General features: G+C 43.8%; 2 protein-coding genes across 2 annotated transcripts in view; both read right to left on the reverse strand.

The window, feature by feature from the left end:
- LOC127615951 (transcription factor BTF3 homolog 4-like) overlaps positions 1 to 20,041 on the reverse strand; it is a 135,699-nt gene that overhangs the window by 69,261 nt on the left and 46,397 nt on the right. The window lies entirely within an intron of this gene.
- ak5 (adenylate kinase 5) lies at positions 321 to 19,614 on the reverse strand. The gene is made up of 14 exons (XM_052087285.1): positions 19,394 to 19,614; positions 18,326 to 18,512; positions 16,749 to 16,916; positions 14,136 to 14,308; positions 11,616 to 11,729; positions 9,360 to 9,551; positions 8,079 to 8,169; positions 6,134 to 6,207; positions 4,562 to 4,607; positions 3,574 to 3,618; positions 2,311 to 2,474; positions 1,236 to 1,355; positions 951 to 1,151; positions 321 to 730 (listed from the first exon to the last, which is right to left on the reverse strand). The coding sequence occupies exons 1-14, from the start codon at positions 19,451 to 19,453 to the stop codon at positions 656 to 658; spliced, it is 1,710 nt and encodes a 569-aa protein (XP_051943245.1). The 5' UTR covers positions 19,454 to 19,614; the 3' UTR covers positions 321 to 655.

The following is a 20,041-nucleotide window of genomic DNA, read 5'->3' on the forward strand; positions in this document are numbered from 1 at the left end:
TCTTAGCTACATTATATGATACATTGATGTGAAAAAGCACCTTTTTCAATAAACGTAATATTGGGGTTTTGAAATAGCATTTGAAAAAAAATATTTAAATTGACGTTAGTTATTTCGGCATAATTTAATGAAATAAATGACGCCTTCAATCAATTTAATGAAACTAAACATTTTTTAACTATGCATACAACTGGACTTAAATGAGTTTCCAGAATTGTTCAAATTGCTCTTTTGTACGTGATATAAATTATTTCATGTTGTCACTGCGCGCTTTGACCGACAGGGGACGCGGTTACATCACACATGAAAAAGTCCAGTGGTCAAAATGCACAACTTTATTGAAACGTTAATAGCATATTCGCATAGTAACTAAGCTTGCAAATGTACAAATATTATTTGTTTTGTCCTTGGATGATCCTCAAGTTTGACAGTGAATGCATGCTTCTTGTTAACCATATAAAATATGAAGATGTGATGTGCATGACGGGATCAGTCTGTGTTCTGCTGCTGTGGCGCCCTTGAATCGTACAGCCAAAACTCCACCCACTCAAACCAATTCACGGTTAATTGGGAGAATCAAAAATTCACGTGACAACCGGGTGAACAGCTAGTGTGCGTTTACGTGTGTGTGTGTGTGTGTGTCTGCGTTAACAAGTCAGATAGCGGTAGAGGACTCCATCACCTGGCAGATTTGAGCGAACACTTGGTCAGGTGACCTCTCGGCATCAATCTGCAAAATAAAACGTCAAGTCAGAAGTCACATTAAAGATAGATAATAATTTGTAATTATTTATCTTGGGTCTCCTTTTCTTAATACAGTACCACAAAAACCTGATATTTCAAAAGGGGTGTGTAGACTTTTTATACCACTTGGACATATTTGCCCACCCCTTCTCTATGTCTATGTACTCTGCAGCTCTGCAGGTGTTACCATTCCACGACGCACTAACCGTGTGCAGTAGCTTCTTTCCGTCGTAGTGTTCCACCACTGGCTCGACGTCTGCCCAGAAACTGTCGGCCCTCCAGCATGGGGCGCCATCTTTGTCCGGAGCTGATACCATGGCCGAAGCGGAACTCCGGCGGCTCTGCAGACGACTGGAGAGGGTTTGAGTCGAGCAGCTGAGCAGGAGCACCGCAGTAGGCTCACCCATCTGAGACACACACACACACACACACTTATGTTAACTTCCTGTTAACCATATAACCATACAAGAAGACAGGTGACGCGTACCCACCTTGGCCTCGTACAGCTGAGCCTGTCTCAGGTCTACGGGGAAGCCGCAGACAACCACGCCCCTGGCCTGCCGTCGAGTTGCCGCCGCCACCGCCTCGCAAAGCACATCCATGGTAACGTCCTGTGTGAAACACGAGCACGCATGTCAGCCAATCATATTCTTGTCGGGCCCGTGCTTCAACCATTCGGTCTTTTATGTTGACCTAACAAATTCTTGATTTACCCTCCAATTAGCTTCAACTAAACAACCTCTAGCCTTGCATGTTCCTTTTGATGGACATCAATCATTTTTTTTCTTTTCTGGTGACCAATCAGCTCCAAAAGTGATTTTCTTGTCTTGTCTTTTACTTAATTTTATAATGACCAATCATTCAAGCACTCATCTTATATGTAGAACAATCAACTTATGTTGAATCTTCCTTTCAAGTCGACTTGTACACAGCTTCAAGCAATCAACTTTCAATCTTGCTTGTTCCTTTAAAGCCCACCACTCAGTTTCATGAGCTTCGAGCCTGTTCCTGTTGGAATGACCAGTCAGCTTTAAACATTGTTTAGCCGCTTTCTGTCCACCAATCCTCTTCTTCAGCCAGGTGTGTTACATCAACCAGTCAGCTTCTTGTTTTGCCTGCCTGCTCCTTCTTAGACTTTTTTTCTAATCTTTGACTCCCCCGCAACCCCCAAATGGCAAAACTCTGGCTGTCATGTTGGCTTCTCTGTGACATTTCACTTCAAAACTCACTTGCACATACACACCCACACGATTTGATGCCTTTGAACATGTAACAGTGCGTTTGTGTGCGTGTGTGTTCAGTCAAAGTGGACCAAAGAGAGGTCACTGCTGTCATTTGCTACATTAAAGTGCACAACCACAAACTGCTGAGCTTTGAAACAAAGTATACCCAGAGGCGGGTGCATTTGGTACCCGAGCCTTCAGTGAGGACTTGACTTGAAAATGGCTACTAAACAAAATGTCCGACTTCCTCTTCAAATTCCTGAATGGATCCGTAAGACTTCTTGTCCCAAATGTGCTCAGCAGGAAACTGGCATTGGTGGTGGCTGATGTTGCATTCACTGACCTCTGGCAGGGGCTCTCCTCTCTGCAGGACATCCCGCAGGTGGCGCCCCCTGTCGCCGAGAGTCTGCATCTCGCCGCACAGCACGTCGGCCAAGGTCAAGGAACGCAGGCCCAGCTTGTCCTCCATGCGCTCGCACTGTGCGCGCTTGCCCGAGCCCGCGGCACCTGCAGGCATGTTGCCCACACACGCGTGAGATGTTATTCATGTAAAAATCGACTTTTATGACCAATGACGCAAGCGTAGCCAACAAATGTTTACGATGAGTGTCAAAAATACATTTGGGGGCACAAAGTTATCACTGATTAAATTTGCTCTTGATTGATTCAAGATGTCATGATTCAAATGATTTCAGAATGGGGAAATAATAATTGTGCATTTCATACACCGTTCATTCAATGTGCTACGCATCATTCAAATTACATTTAGAATCATTTACAAACAAAAGAATGAATGAAAGAATTAAACGCCAAAGGAATCCCAAGTATCTCAAATAAGAAAGTACAGCGGGATTCGAAGGAAAATGAATTATTAAAATAAAACTTATCGGTGTATACCTTAAAAAAAAAAATTTTGGGACTCACTCATTCAGCTAAAAAGTGATGATGAAATAACACGGTCATTCAATTGTGCAGGTGTGTCTAATAATCCCCTTTGCATGTTGGCGTGTCAGCATCATTAGCATGATGCTAGCTGTCCCAGTGGCAGACAAATATTGCAGTCATTATCGCCACCACGCTGTTCAATAAGCCATCCACAGGCGGATTGTATTTATTTATTTTTTCCTCTTCTAACGAATCGCCGGAGAAGGCCGATTGTGTGTGGATTTGATGGGTTGCCATGACGACAACCGGGCGTGTAGACTTTTCGCAAAGTCACAGCTTGAACCTTCATGTGTTCTTCTCATTAGTGTGCGCGAAGGTTACTTCCTTTACTTTTTGTTCTTCTACTTTCTTCCTTTCAAAAGTTGGCTCCTGTAAATTGGGAATTTCTCCAATGTGAGACGAATAAAGGTTTTTTTATTATTATATTCTTATTATATATGTATCGACTGTTCCCCATTAAAAAAAAAATACCTTTGCTGTCTTGTAATTTTAATACCATAGTGACCGCAAGCCCTCTCGGCACCCTGCCCGTCAAACATGGAGGCTGAAATGTACATGGACCAACGTAGGGCAGCCTTGACTGTCGTCTCATGTTTGAATTCAGCTCCGACTAATGAGTTTCGCTACACATTGTGGTGTGCGTGCGAGTGTGCGCACGTACCCATCAAAAAGATGACCTTTGGCTTTTTTGGCAATGTGCAAGAACCTGTCAGAGGAAAAGAGAGCAAGGTTCATTTTAGCATGTTGCACGCACTCAAACACACGCACGCGCGCACACACACACACACACACACACACACACACACACACACACACACACACACACAGAGGTATATTCAGATCCAGTGGTGTTGTGCAATCAGACACCCATATAAATCATTTTTCACATTCAGGCTCAATTGACGACTACATTATTTTTTTTTTAAACTTAATTTACTTTTGTTGATTTTGTTTGTGAAATCATACCCTAATCTTGGCGGATTCTGAATTGTCTGATCATGACAAAAACCTACGTTAGCTTCTTTGAAGGTTCTAAATATCTTGGATGATGAAAAATTGACTGAAGATTAGATAGTCTTCATGAGTTCACCAAAAAAAACATTAGGATCATAAAAGGGTAAAATTGTTTTCGATCTTGACGTAAATTGTCTTTCAAGTCGTGCGGCATGCATGTTAGGTTCATGGAAGACCGAAACCACGTCTTCAAGTTGATTTAAATTTTGTTGACAAAACACGTTTGCTCATCTCACTGATGGTTCCATGTGGTCTTGGATGCTGACAGTGAGTTTGATGTTTCGCAAAATCTACCATCAGTTCATCGGCGATTCCAAGTTGACCGCGTTTACAAACGCCAAGCGCCTTATAGTCAATGACTACTCTTCATAAGTTGTCCTTGATTACAGAAAACACGTTCGCTATTTTGTCGACATGCTGCGGTGGCGCGCCGCGAGCGAAGCAATGGAAAGCTGAAGATAAACATCAAGACTTAATTGGCCAGCCCTCCCCAGACAATTACACAATCGATGGTGATAAGCCACCCCGACACACACGCTCACATGCCCGCACACTGAGCGCATAATGCTGAGACATCTAATGCCTGAAGGTTGTGATGGGAGGAGAATATTTTAGCATCCTCATCTTGAACTCACTTTCTTCACTTCCTTCGTTGTACGCGAGCTCTTCTTCCTCTTCGTCCTAAACACACACACACACACAGGTTATTTATTACCACTCTCAGTTGAAGTTGACTGTCAAACTAAACATAAAACAAAAGTTTTTGTGTATTTGATACAACTTGGGCTTCGGAAAGTCGGTTTAGCCGAATGCCAACAAACGACACAAAACACCTGAGGCAGGCAAACGAAAGGCACCAGATGAAATGATACTCACAGGCCAATGTTCTTTATCCTCTTTATCGCATTTAAGGCCTTACAAGCCAAATAAACAAGAGATTTTATTACTTGAGCTTTGAGTGTCATTTTGTTTTGCTTCTGTTCTGGCTTTTAGACGAGCGCCTGGCAAGACAAACATCACCTCCGTCTTTCGTCTCACCTCCCACGATCATTGAAGAAAACAGCGTGTGAAAAGTGAGCCTGGAAACGTTGCATCGCTAACAGTTTTTTTTTTTCCCCTTCGCTAATGTCGATTTAATTGTTTATTTAACAGATGCTGTAAGTTGTTTACACAGCCACCGACTGCACATCGGGGAGCTGCCGAGCAAATGCAACACAACTGGTTCAAGCTTCATCGACGTACGTAAGATTCATTGAAGACTTGAACTTCTCTTTGGCTAAATTGTCAAATTGCATGTTAGGTGTCATGGAAGGTGTCATGGAAGACTTGAGTGTCTTTGATGCTGAACTTTTTGGAAGATTCGAATTTGTCTTTGTCGCTCTAGACCAGGGGTGTCCAAACTTTTTGCCAAGGGGGCCAGATCTTATGTGGTAAAATGTCGGGGGGCCGACCTTGGCTGACATTCTTTACATTGAACAACAATATTGTTCAACAAATTTTAGTAAGCCAGTCTGTTTCACATTTCCATTTTTATTTTAATTTCAACAATCTTAAGAATTTCTTTTGGTTCATTTGAAACAGGAATTTGAAATATGACATATCAGTCAATATAAACACGGAGTGATGTCTTGTTAACTCGTGAGTGATGCCCTCTAGTGTCTAAATGCTATTACTCATTTAGTGAATGCTATTACTCATTTAGCCACTAGAGGGAAGCAGTACTCTATGAAACATCACTCACCAGTCTACGAGACCTCAGTCAATGCAACACGTGTTCCATTGCGCCCAACCTGCGGGCCAGACGGCACTGATTTTATGACAGGGGCCGAGGGCCGGATGAAATTCGACCGCGGGCCGGACTTTGGACATGCCTGCTCTAGACTAAACCTCCAGACCTTTTATGGATGCTAGGTTCACTTACGATGAAATTGTCTTTGAGGTTTATGAACACCGTTATGCTAGGTTCACTGAAGATTCTCAATGTATTTTGGTTCCGAAAACATGTACAGCATCCATGACTCCAAATAATAATCGATTTTCCACAAAACACAAAAACCACGTTAGGTTCATTTCAGGCAAAAATTTACATTCACCGAAGACTGGAAATTGTTTTTGATGTTAGCACAGCCCCATAATTTCGTAACCACCGTATTTTCCTGTCTAATGAAAACAAAATGGACTTTTTTGGATCGTGAAAACCACCTTACCTCCTCGTTCTTTTCAGCAAAGTCGCCTAGGATGTTGCATTCAGGCCACAGACTGAGATCGGGCTCACTTGGAGCTGTGGGCGAGAAAAGTAGAACTGGTGTGTCCTACTGCATGGGATCAAAGTCCCGAAATTCCCAGAGTATGCATAAAAAACCAGCAAGACACATTTGTGACCCGATTAAAGAATGTTCGGTTGAGAATCAGAGAATCAGCATCAAGCGCGGTGGAAATGGTTCGAAGTAACACTTCCCTTTGGCATTCTTCATCTGCTCATTAAAAAAAAAGTGGGTTAGACTCGAGAGAGAGAGACAGCAGCTTGCACATTTTCACATTTCTTAGCGATGCATGCATTATGTAACGGCGCGTTTCAGAAAGCAGCACGTTCTGAGCGGGAAGCCTGAGCAAAAAATAAAGCAATTTGTGGCTTATTGCGACTCACATTGCGATGTACGTTTACATGAAATCATGACTCTAAATTGTCTTTGAGGAAAATCGAAACATGTACTTTACGTTAGGGTCATTGAAGAATCCAATGGATGTTTGTGTTTAGTGAAGACTTAAACACGTACATTTCGCTTCACCGAAGCTTACGAATGCTATTTTATGTCCGATGGACTTTGCTGTTTTCATTTAAGATCAAATCGTCTTTGATTTTAGAAAACGTAAAGTGCAGACTCAAAATTGTCATCAATCTGTAATCAGATTCAACTGGAACGTGCGCCAAGACTACCAGAGCTAAAGAATTCAAGTACCCGGCAAGAGAAATATCACAGCAGTATTTGATTGTTCTTGAATGTTCACAGCGAAGCGTTATTTTCTCTTTGAGCTTTACTCCTCCAAGCCGTCACAGCTGTCCCCATAAAACAAATGTACCTCCTCTCAGCGGTATGAGGAAACTACGTCGGCGCTTTGACGCCGTGCTGTGACTTGACTCAATTGGAATCCGTTGACAACTTCTATTCCTCCGTCTGCTCGGAACCTGCTGACATTTCCCGTCCTGACGTCGCTACATCCAACCCATCACTGCCGCTCTGGTGACACATTCCCCTCCTACTCATCCTTTCTGTCATCATTGGCACCCAGATTTTAAAAAATATATATGTTTGTGGCGCTATTAGAGAATATCAAAACAATCCACATTAGAAAAAGACGCAAATAACGGAACTAGTGAAGCATTTTGCCATCTACGTGTGTGTTGTGAATTGGATGCTAGCTTTTAGCTCCATTTCTATTAGTTAGCATCATGCTAACGCATCACACCGTAAGCCGGATAGAAACACATAAAATTAGCTTGAATGATGGACAGGAAACTTGTTGGGGAAATGCAGTGCGACTGAGCTCATCGACGTCTTGTTACGTGCTGCTGTTTTGGTTAGCAAAAGAGTTCAAATGCACTCAGCAGTTTGACTTTTCTTGTCTGAGCGGTTGCATCGATGAACTGAGACACACGCTTCCGGTTTGCATCTAATCGGCGTAGAAAGGGCTTATTGGCCTGTCGGGATATATTCGGAGACAACCACGGCACCCTCCAAAAGAGCATTCGCAACGCCGCCTTACGCAAGTAGTCGTCATCTGACCTGAATGATTGTGCGCTTCTCACAAATCTTAGTTAGCCCCGCACTGCTGGTTGCCATGCCAACAAGCGCCGTAACCAGGGAGATTTTTTTTCTTGTTATCTCACCTTGCTTGCTGATAAACTCACAACTCTACAGATGGAATAAGATATTATAGAGGACGTAGCTCAATAGTGTATTCGTTGACAAGGGAAATTCACTGTTGCAGTGAAAACGCAACCAGACATAGATCCAGCCTGGAGAAGACCATGTGAACACGCAGACTCCACACAGAAAGAGGAGAGACTCGATTCAAAGCCAACCAAACCACGATGCCAACGTGCTGCCGCAGACATCGAGATGTTAAGATCAAAATAGAAGCTGAGTTTACCTGCAGCGGACTCTTGCGAAGGGAACAACTTGTTGTCCAGAGTTGCGCTGATGTCACAGAACACCTCCTCTTCATCACGACCTGCATCCAGCTGAGAGGAGAGAGAGTTTTTTGGTGACTGAAATCCACAGACCGAATTTATTTGATGGCTAGGTGAACTCTGTTGCTAATCAAAACAGCAGCACAAACCGAGGCACCTCTCCCTGCGCAGTATTAAAGACGATGTGCACTTGACGTGTTGAGCAACAATTAGTGCAGAGGCGTCATGGGCAATGGGAATATCGAGAGGGTTTTTTTTCTCCCACCTATTCTACGTTTCTGAACCTTGTGTCTGTTTCAATATAATGTCTGTGACTTTGCCTTTGCCAAGAATGTAGAATGACCAAATAGGCGGGTAAGGAAAGATTGACTTGGTTGTGTCGGGCGTGTTCCTGCATAATATTGTATGATAATATTTTATGAAACACACACAAAAAAAAAAACAATTGCGCTTTCCGTAAATCCCCTCCAACGACATATTGTCAGATGCGTCCATGACTATGTGGCACGAACACTCACGGCAAATCGTTGAGTGGGGTTGGGGTGTGGGGGGCGGCATGCAGGAGCTCGCCCTTTTTAATGAAGCTCCCGCTCGACTGCAATTAACACAGACTCCTCGAATGATCTGCTCATTAGCCATTAGTGTGTGTACACTCACACACACACACACACACACACCAGCCAAAATGTCCTCACTTCGTCAAAATGTCCTCACTCTGTTGGTTAAAAACTCATGCCGGTCCTCAAATGCCATGAGTACAAGAACACACACACGCGCGCTTTGCAAAGATTCATGAGGACATTTCCGAGACCACTTTATTGGTGCACCTACAGAAGCTAATGATTGCTAAAATTCTGACTTTACAAAGATCATTTGTCACTGAGAGGTATAAATTTCATGATAATTGATTGTTGTGCCTGTGATACCTCACACTGAAAGCTCTTTTGCGCAAACGGATGCCTGTTGCGAAGTGAGCCGACTTCACGGCCAATGTATCTCAAATTCTCAACTTTGAGCAAAACGGAAAAATCTTGAAAACAACGGCTTGTGTCTTGAAAAACCTGTAAGTCGGCTCACTCACATATCAAGGCACGACTGTATTTTGATCTTTGACACGCACACACACAAAAAATGTTTTTATAGCTTTAACCTAAATAATTTTTAAGCTCCAAAATTTAACCGACGGTAAAATGTAGCACTTCATGTACCTCAGCTTGTGTGGGCTGTAAAGTGTGCGTTACCGTGACGATGAGGCCCCGCTCCTGGAAGTACTTGACCAAGGGGATGGTGTTTTGCTTAAAGTTGGTCAGACGCCGCTCAATGGCTTTGGGGTTGTCGTCGGGGCGACCCTGCTGCTCGGCCCGCCGCTGCAGGCGCTCCTTCAAACGGTGGGTGGTGCACGCCAGAAACACCACCACGTCGGGAGTGCAGATCTGGCGGGAGAGCGCAAACGACCATCGCACTCCTCAAATGTCTTTCATGCGCTCCTATTCATATTGCAGCAAAAATAGCAGACTGGCTTTTGTTTCCGGAGGCACATTTGAGTGACACCGGAGTTCCCGTCTACATGGCAACCGCACGAATGCACCAAATTCCAGCTTAAGGGATTCACCCTTTCACGCACCCTGTAACCCGATAATATGAGAAGCTGTCCACTGTAGGAAACGCCGTCCCTGAATAGGTCAATAGGGGTCAATTTGAGATGTATAGCGAAACACGGGGTGCAATATGCTTCAAGGACAGTTTATTTTTTTAAGTGGAGCAATTGGATTTGGTTCGGTTCAGTGGAAGAACAAAGCCTCAATTGACCCCATGAACTGTGTCATTTTATTTGAGACAAATTAAGATATCCTTTATTTGTCCCACACTGGGGAAATTTACAATGTGTGCATTGACGTCGAAACGGTCTCAACGGGGATCTTGAAAGGATCTCTACAGGAAGTTATTGCGGTGCTCCCAATGCCCCCCCCCCACGGGGCGATGCTCCAAAAGGCCACCGTCGATGCTACAAAAGGCATAGGACCAGCATGCGGCAACAAACCGGATTCACTCACTAAATTTACTCCCTCTGGAAACTCAAATCTGTTAAAAAAAAAAAAAAAGCTATATTTATATTTTTTTAATGGACGACAACAGGAAGCTACACAGGTACATCCTACTTGTGGAAGAGTATTGAATTGTTTCGCTTGTTACTACGTCGCTGGAATAGATTGATGGATAAATACACATTACTTGTGAACAAACAGTTTCATTCTATCTGAGTCGACGATGAGTCAAGGTACAAGGGAGGGTATTTGACATGAGGGCGAGCTGATTGGACGCAGCGACAGAGCGGCACGCTCGGATAAAAGTTGAAAATAAACGGCGGAGTCTATTGTCACAAAGCCGGTGTCACACAAAGATGTTTCCTAGCAACGGTTTATTTCAGCTGTGAGCCCCCCCCCCACACACACACACACCCCTGCCCCCATCCCCCAAAAAAGAAGAGAAACCAATGTCACAACTGATCTGATGCTTCCAAGAACCGTCACAGCTCTCGCCGTCTAATCACAGTCGTCACTGCGTATTGTTTGCTTAATTTAGGGATTACACTGACTGACTCATTAAGATCACAAGGACGCACTTGGAGTAGATGACTAATTACAACTACCTTGTCTCACACTTTTGGTCTTGGAGGACATTGCTAGCTAGCTACAGTAGCATTGATGAAATCCATACCTGTTGACATAATTTTGTTTCTTTTAACTATCAGTTGATATGTCACGTTGTGGGCCTTTTGGAGTAGATGACTAATTATAACTACCGTGTCTCACACTTTTGGTCTTGGAGGACATCGCTAGCTAGCTACAGTAGCATTGATGAAATCCATACCTGTTGACATAATTTTGTTTGTTTTAACTATCAGTTGATATGTCACGTTGTGGGCCTTTTGGAGTAGATGACTAATTATAACTACCTTGTCTCACACTTTTGGTCTTGGAGGACATCGCTAGCTAGCTACAGTAGCATTGATGAAAACCATACCTGTTGACATAATTTTGTTTTTTTTAACTATCAGTTGATATGTCACGTTGTGGGCCTTTTGGAGTAGATGACTAATTATAACTACCTTGTCTCACACTTTTGGTCTTGGAGGACATCGCTAGCTAGCTACAGTAGCATTGATGAAAACCATACCTGTTGACATAATTTTGTTTTTTTTTTAACTATCGGTTGATATGTCACGTTGTGGGCCTGTGGCGATGCAAAGCCTTTGATGGGAACATCGCTACTGCCAACATGGCCGCCAACTAGACCCATCAGTTAGCCTGATGTAGCCACAGCACCGATGGATAACAGCGGCCAATTCCGGAGTGGACAGACTTTGAGAACAAATGGCCGTTTTGAGCGGACTACATACAATTTTTTTCTCTGTTGAATCCGAAGTCTGGGGGTGGGGGAGGGGGAGAATATGGTACACCGCGATAATCGATAGTTGAAAGTGTTTGATATTTGACCTGGTCGTCAAAGGACAAGGCCTGTCCGATGTCTCTCGGGAAGCCATCGATGACGATGCCATTGGCGTCCGGGATTTTCATGATCTTCTGCTTGATCTCGGTGATGGTGGTTTCCTACCAAACACAGACGCTCACCATTAGCATATTAGCTAGCGTAAATGCCGCAAGTCCTCGTCTGGTCCGAGGTGCCTCTAAAGTTACACTATATTTCGCATTTGAATTTTCTGTCCTGCACCATGTCATGAGAGGCCACAGAAAGACCTCTTAAGTTATCCAATCCTACCAGAGTTCAAACCACATGAGAATTAATAAAGACGAAAATACAGCAGCACACTGGCGACCGATTTATTTCTTTGCGCATCCCAGGCTGTTTTGGAGTGCAACAACGTGATGGCATCCAAGCTCACTCGAGGCCACTGAGTGCCAGCATCGTTTAGCGTCACTTACTTCTTCCTGACTGCAGGAGGAGGTCAACAAAAGCAGATACACAAGCGCTACGCCGCTCTAAAAATAACGGCACAAACACACACACACACACACACACGCGCGCGCGGGCGACTTCCATCTTATCAAGATTTCATCAGGCGGATGAATGTCGCCGCTTTCCAAGCTTTTAAGTTGTCCACCAGGCTCCATCCAACACAGCAAACAAACACTGCAGGTCATTTTTGGGGATGTGAATCACATCGGACCAAATCATTTGAAAACTACAGTAGATTGAGCCTGTGTGTATCTGTATAGCGGAATATTTCCAATATAAGAGAAAACTCTTGCATTACAACTCTTGCCTGAAACTGGTCGAAAAATGTACCCATGGCACTGTTGACACTGTACTGGAGAGAAAACGACTCTTTTATCCAACTCTTTGTTCTATCGTAGTCTTCATCATCAATATTTGACACCCATACAGTATATCAATATTGTATTGACGGAGAAAAGTAAATGATGCCGAAAAATGCTCAAAGTCTTACTAGCAAATGTAATGGCCACGAGCGACTTGATCACATCTAATAAGCTGCGAGCTTGACCCACTTTGCTGTTTATTTGACGGCTTCATGTCAGGCCATCTGGCGAGCGGCCGTAGAGGAAGGGAGGGATGCAAACTCTGCAGTTACAGAGGACGAATCGTGAGAGCGCTCGGCGCCGTCAGTCGCGATGTGGGCGGTGGCGGCGAGTGTTTTTCGGCATCGCGCTTTGCCGCATCACTGGTTCATCTATGTGGACAGCAGCTGCCACCCCCAACCAACCTCGCACAGCAAAAATATACTGTATATATATATATATATATATATATATTGCGCGTCGTCCCGCACGCGGTCTGTCCTTCCGTCTGTCCCTTTTCAAAACGTAAACCTACTTCACCGCACCGCTGCGCGCCGCCACTGCGCCGCCACTGCGCCGCTCAGGCAGTGGCTCACTACGATCGCGCTGGCATCTTAGCGAAAAAATTTTGTCTACCCACTAGCATTGCAATAAAATTGTTAGTTATTTAGTAGAGCTAAACATCTCTTTATTTTCGCGATAAGCAATGAAGATGAACAAAAAGTTGAACCAAGCAACAACACTTTTGTGGGCCGAAGTCCTACCTTACCAGCCTTCCGCAGGAACTAGCTGATGAGCCGCCCGGAGGGCGGCGAACCAGCTAGTACTCTATATTTTTTTTAGTGCTATACCTCACATTCAGGGCCATAATAAAAACAGTACTGTGCAAGTTTTGTTCCGTTTCCAATCAGAAATTGTGGGTTAAATAGTGTTGAGTTTGACTGAATGTTTCTAATGAACTAGCTAGCTAGCTAGCTAGCTAACTAACTAACCTGATTCACACATTTGCACTGGCGCGTGTGTTTAACTAACTAACTAACTAACTAACTAACTAACTAACTAACTAACTAACTAACTAACTAACTACCCAATTAAGTAACTAACTAGCAAACACAACACATTTATCTCTTGAAGGTGGTGGGTAGCTATAGTTCACAGTCACAGTATGGCGCTTGGAGGAGGTGACTAGCAAACTAAAATAGATAACGTCTCAGAGTTTTGCACTCGACGGAACGAACTAACGAACAATATACTGTATGCGTTTGCATTTTCAAGAGGAATAACTGAATGGCAACACCATTGTGAGAATTACAGAAAGATCTGAACTCTTGTTCCCATGCCCATGTTGTATTGATCAGCTAGTGGTGGATGTTCCTCCTCAGGTGGTGGTGGCTGCTAAGGTCAGCACACCGCTGCAAATGTCGATATTTGATGCTTGAGTGTCGATACTTAGACCTGAGCGGAAACGATACATGGCGGTGAGGTCGAACATCATCAACAACCAATCCTCTTTCATTGTCAGTGTGGAGCAAAATAATACGAACCAGGGGCATACCTATTGAATCGCTCCGCAATATTAGACAATTAGATTGACAAATACACAAAGCAAGAGACGTTTCCCTAGCCAATCGGACTCATTAACTTATGAATGTCTCATTGTGTTGCGACGCTGTCCTTCCTGTGCCATTCTTTGACTACCTGCGGTGCCAGCTCGCCGTTGGTGATGATCTTAGCGATCAGGCTCCACTTCCTGTTGCTAGTGGCGTTATGGATCATCTTCTTCCGCAGCAGCTCACCCACCGACACGTACTGGAAGCCATAACGTTCGGCGATCTTCAGGCACTGTGTTCCCTTACCACTGCCGGGACCCCCTACGGTCGAGGGGGGAAAAAAAACAAAAACAAAAACATTAGACCACCCTTGCTTCTTCAAATACTTGTTCATTTTAAACGCCTGGTACAACTCAAGGTACATTGTCCTCTTTGAGGCGTATCATATGTTCCTTTCTGTTAGTCACGATACACTGAAGGAGGTACCAGACCCCTCATTAAAATGAACAAAACAATTTGAAGGAAACACGATTGCCTTATATATTTTTTTTTACAAGACTGCATGTACTCAGGGGGGTGTTGATGCTCTGCTTTGTGTGTGTATGTGTGAGAGACTGAGTGAGTGAGTGTGAAACAGTGTGTGCGTGGGTGTATTGCAGCCAGAAGCCTGTTAGATGTGTTTGGGGTATGAGGCTGCTGGTAATATTCTGACTGTGTGTGAATGTGTGTGTGTGTGTGTGTCTGTGCGTCTGGGCTGGTGAAACAGGTATGTGTGAACTTCCTACAAATTTCTGAAAAGCGTCATTTTTTTTCTCTCACTTCATTTCGATTGAGAAAAACAAGTGAGGAGGAATCTCAAAATTATAACGGCCCAAAGTTATCTGTCAATACTGATACCAATATGATACATCACGATAGCCGGAAGAAAAAAATGATATTTAGCATCTCAATGTCAATATTTAATATCACCGCTAGGTAAAATGGACTGATATTCGACCCTTGTGTGTTGTTACTGTACCAAAACACCACACATCATGATATCGATACTGGATACTTGTTTGTCGATACCGCTGATTTTGAAATAACAATTGACACTGTAGTGGAGTTACCAGATGAGCTACCAGATATCCCAGTTTTCTGGGATATCTGAAATGAAATGTTTAAATGTTATCATGTTTAAAATGAAACTTTTAAACATGATAACGAAGTTTGTCTATACTCTTATCACACGCTCCGCTTAGCGCAGAGCTGACCGGCTCTATTGCGAGATTAATGGCGAGTTAATGTGGGAGATCTGATTAGGCCAAACACAGTGAGTGACATGCAGTCGGGCAGAGCTAAGCAGAAGAAACCCATCGGGGGGAAAAAAAAATCATGCCGCGAGAAGCTATTTTTAGCTTCTCCCCGAAGTAAATAAATATGAATTGAGATTCATTTAGATGCCGGAAAGCGCTCGGAAGTACTAAGAAGCAGCCTGTACCCGAAAGAGAAACAGCTTTTCAGATACTGAGCAACAAGAATGCGCAACGATGGTGTGTTTTTAAAATGGGTTTTGTTTTCCACTTCTGCCTCTAGTTATTATCAAGTCACGTCAACCGTATTTCTCAAGCACTTTCAAACAGCCATCGCCGCATACAAAGTGCTGTACATGGAGCGATTTAACATACACAATAAACAGTAAGACGAATCTGTAATAAAGGCGGTAGAAAGCACCAAACGGTAAAACCAAGAACAAATCTAAGTCATGCTGAGTCGAATGCCAAAGAATACAAGTGAGTTTTGAGGAGGGCTTTAAAGATGGGCAGCGAGGAGGCTTGCCGAATCTTCAGTGGGAGGTCATTCCAGAGAGAGGGACCAGCAACAGAAAAGGCTCGATCCCCTCTGAGCCTCAGTTTAGTTCTTGGTACTTCTAATAATGTCTGGTTCACAGACCTGAGGCGCCGCGCAGGTGTTCAGGGGCGGATGAGCTCAGAGAGCTAAGGTGGCGCCAGATTATTCAGAGATTTAAAAACAAAATGGAGGATCTTGAAAATAACTAAGAGCCAGTGAAGGGATGCCAGAGTAGCTGCCAGACAAGCATTCACACGGCTGTTGTTGTGTCTGAAGAAATTCGTTTGACTTCATTATTCTTTTTTAAGTAAATGCAGACAGACTAGCATTCAAACTCAGGTTTCGTTTTGTTGTTTTTTTTTTTCATGGTTATTATGCGAGACAAATATTCACCTTGACCATTGTTTCTAAAAAACAGATTTGACTTCTACTTTCCTCATAGTTGTACAACTCAAATGTATCACAGGACTGATTGTCGTATCGCCTAATATTCATTCATTCATCTTCCTAACCGCTTGATCCTCACTAGGGTCGCGGGGGGTGCTGGAGCCTATCCCAGCTGCCTCCGGGCAGTAGGCGGGGGACACCCTGAATCGGTTGCCAGCCAATCGCAGGGCACACAGAGACGAACAACCATCCACACTCACACTCACACCTAGGGACAATTTAGAGTGTTCAATCAGCCTGCCATGCATGTTTTTGGAATGTGGGAGGAAACCGGAGCACCCGGAGAAAACCCACGCAGGCCCGGGGAGAACATGCAAACTCCACACAGGGAGGCCGGAGCTGGAATCGAACCCGGTAACTCTGCACTGTGAAGCCGACATGCTAACCACTGGACTACCGGGCCTAATAATAATAATAATAATAATTCGAAAAATCAGTACAAGACAAATGGACAAAATCAACTGAGCGCTGTTTGTTTGTTTACCGATGACGAGGATGACTTTGGGCCGTGGCCTGGATGGATCGAACACTTCATACTCCTCGATGAGCTCGGCCGTCTCCGACAGGTCCGAGTCGCTCTCGATGGAGAACTGGCTGATGGGAGGGAGGCGCTCGTAGCGTCTGTAGGGGAAATTGGGACTGTCGGGCATCACTGTCATGCATATGCACACACACACACACACACACACATACACACATACATGTGTTAGTAAATGTGCGTGTCGTAAAATGTCATCACCGCGCATGACTCAGCTGTCCATCACGGTAACTAAAGGGGACAGTTTATTTTGTTATCAGGTTACAGAGTGCACGAACGGGTTCAAATTGCATGGCTAGTTGGAGCCAATTCCTTCGAACAAAGAAAGGCATATCTGTATCATAAAAGAAAAAAAAAAGATAACGGCCATGATGACAGTTGTGTTTTGAGTTGCAAATTCTGAACAGGTTTTGCATTCCCGAGGCGTCATTTTTTTGGGGTTAATAATTAAACCTTGAGCCAAAAGGACGGGGGACGCTCTATCGGATCGGCAATGGTAGGCAATTTACCATCCGAGACCAATATACCGTCCACAAAAAAAAATGAAATTCTCCTCATATGTAATAATAACAATAATACACGATTGCACCTTCGTCACTGAGTGTGTTGCTGTGTGTGCCTTGCAGGAGGCCGCCCGCTGAGATTTATGCCCTGTGGCACTTTCTGGAGGGATTCAATCACAGCACAGATGGGTCAGAGACTGGAACTCAATAAAATTCGCACTGGCGCTCTAATCTCAACAAACCTAACGCAAATCTTGTGCTGGCCTCCACCGTGCATCCCGAAAAGAGATTTCCAGAAGGTGCAGATCAAATATCAACACCACAGATTGGAATGAGAGATGCTTCCTTCCATGCTGAGAAACGGATGCGTCAACAAACACGGAGTTGGGCATTCCAGCGGTCGTCGTTGGAGTCACCCGAAAAGCTTTCTCGCCTTGTTTTATCATTCATGCTCGTCTCTCAGCATTCACACAAACATTTGCGCTTGGAAATGTCGTCTTCGGTTTGAGAATGCTGAAAGAATGCTGTTGTCCAGATGAGATTAATTTTCTACTCCTTCTTGTTAATATCTTATCGACCCGAATGCTGAGAGAGCAGCATTGGCACGAATGCGCTTGTGCTTAAAAAAAACAACAACAACAACAACAAACGGTTCTTGCTATTGTCTGAATGCAGAGACAATAAACGACATGTTTGTTTGTTGCGTTTGGGCCCAGAAACGATTTTTCTGTTGTATAAATGCTGAGAGTCAAGCATTCGGACTGAAGTTGTGGTGTGGTGTCAAAATTTAGCTGCTTCTTCTGTCACACTAATGCTTTTGTGAAAGATCCCATGCAAATGTACTGCACCAAAAAGTTAAATACAACTGAACTGTACTTGTGCGGTCATTCTTCCACATACCACCAGAGGGAGCCCACGTACAACTGATGCGAATACTACTACCGCACTTTGAAACTGACTGATCGGCTTAATCCATATTTTTGTGATTTTTTTCAGAATGATCGCAATGACAGCCCTCACCGTTTCTGAAGAGCGAGCGTCGTGACTGGCCACCGTTGATGGGCGGCAGCGACTTTTTCTCCTGGCCCACGAATGTGTCCCATCGCACCTTGTCTGGCCCGCCCAGCTCGCGCACTTTTTTCAGGCAGCCCTCCAGGTAGTCCACGGGGTCATCGGGCCGGTGGTACATGAGACCTGTCAGCAGGCTCTAAAAGTAAATACGGTGAGTCATGCTGTGGAAGCATCATCGACGTCCTCCGAATAAAGACAACACTTATTTTTTTGGCATCGTTATCAGCGCGATGAAATAACAGTCGGCAGTAAGCAATAAAAAAACGCCCGTGATTGCTTTCCGGTACTTGACGATTGCTCATAAGTGAGGTCTAATTAAGAACATCAGCGCATTTGCTGCACGCCTTCAGAAGTATGAATGGATTTCATTATTATCATTGTGGTGGTTATACGGTCGCTTTTATGCTTTTCTGCGCAAAACTTCCCATTAATTAAATTAAAATTAGGTTGTGGTGTGTTTTGAGAGTTAAGTCATATGTCCATCACAAAAATGTTATGAGCAGGAACTGGTATAATTATGAGGCCACGGTTTTAATGGAGAGTCATTTTTTTTTCCGTATAAAAAGCGTATAAAGACATTTTTGGGGAGACACAAAAATAATGAATGCTACATTCAAGACATCATTACAACATATAATTTTTGGTGACAAAAAAAAGGATAAAATATGACTTTAGTCTCATAATTGTATGACTTTTTTTCTTGCTAGTTAACTAATAAATTCAGGTCTAGGTGATTGTACAGCTACATTACATAACAGAACAAGAAAGTAAAAATTAATAATTCATGGTTTCATTGGATTGGCCTTTTTTTTGTAAGGAACACTGTGTCCAACATGCATCACACTTAATGGGATTGTCACTTAAACAATTATGGAAGCAGGCAAGAAGACGTCTTGATGGGTGTAGTTCACTTGAAGCATTCCATGAATAATCTCTCTGCTCTGTCCATGTTTGGAAACGCAAAATACCACAGCGAGAACCGTGCACGTCATCTCCATGCATGCCTCCGTGCCTCACCTCAAATAGTTGAGGTATCTCCCGCCGAGCCAGATACTCCTTGGCATCGTTGGTGCTCATCTCCTCTGAGAATTACAACTTGTTTGCCTTCCAATAGTCTCGGTCACAAGTCACACCACCGCAAGCTCAGAGCATCGTGGCCGTGTCGCGTGCGCTCTCCGAACGGATTCCTGCAGGCGCAGCCACAGACACGGCAGCCTCCTCCTCCTCTTCCTCCTCCTTCTCCTCATTCACTCTCTCATGCCTCCCTCTCCATCCTTTCTCTCCCCCTCCTCCCACATCTTCCTTCCTGGTGCAAATGCGGACCTCGCGGACCGCTGGTCTACACAAAATATTAAACTCCGGCATATTCGTCACTTTTTTTTTTTAAACAGAAAATGAAAACTTCAAGAATGTCAAGTGTTCTTAGGAAATACAGTAATTTCTCCAAAGTAAAGGGATTTTACAAAAGATTCAGTTTTACCAGAATAAAGTTGGATTGATAATGAATAATGTAGGTGTTACAATAAAATTGTATTTGTTAAAATAAAAACAATTCCTAGAGTAACCGCCCCCCCCCCCCCCGACCAGCCTCAAGATAGACGAAATCCTCATAGTAGCGATCATACTGTAAACAGTCTTTATTTTATTACGTCAGGTACAAGTATT

Source organism: Hippocampus zosterae, chromosome 15, assembly GCF_025434085.1.
Source record: "Hippocampus zosterae strain Florida chromosome 15, ASM2543408v3, whole genome shotgun sequence".
NCBI classification, from domain to species: Eukaryota; Metazoa; Chordata; class Actinopteri; order Syngnathiformes; family Syngnathidae; genus Hippocampus; species Hippocampus zosterae.

Coding starts and splice junctions, on each gene's coding strand:
- ak5 (XM_052087285.1), bottom strand. CDS start 19,453: ATGAGCACCAACGATGCCAAGGAGTATCTGGCTCGGCGGGAGATACCT. Junction 14,309..16,748: donor CAAAGTCATCCTCGTCATCG/GTAAACAAACAA, acceptor CCTCGACCGTAG/GGGGTCCCGGCAGTGGTAAG. Junction 4,608..6,133: donor TTGCTGAAAAGAACGAGGAG/GTAAGGTGGTTT, acceptor GTGTGTGTTTAG/GACGAAGAGGAAGAAGAGCT.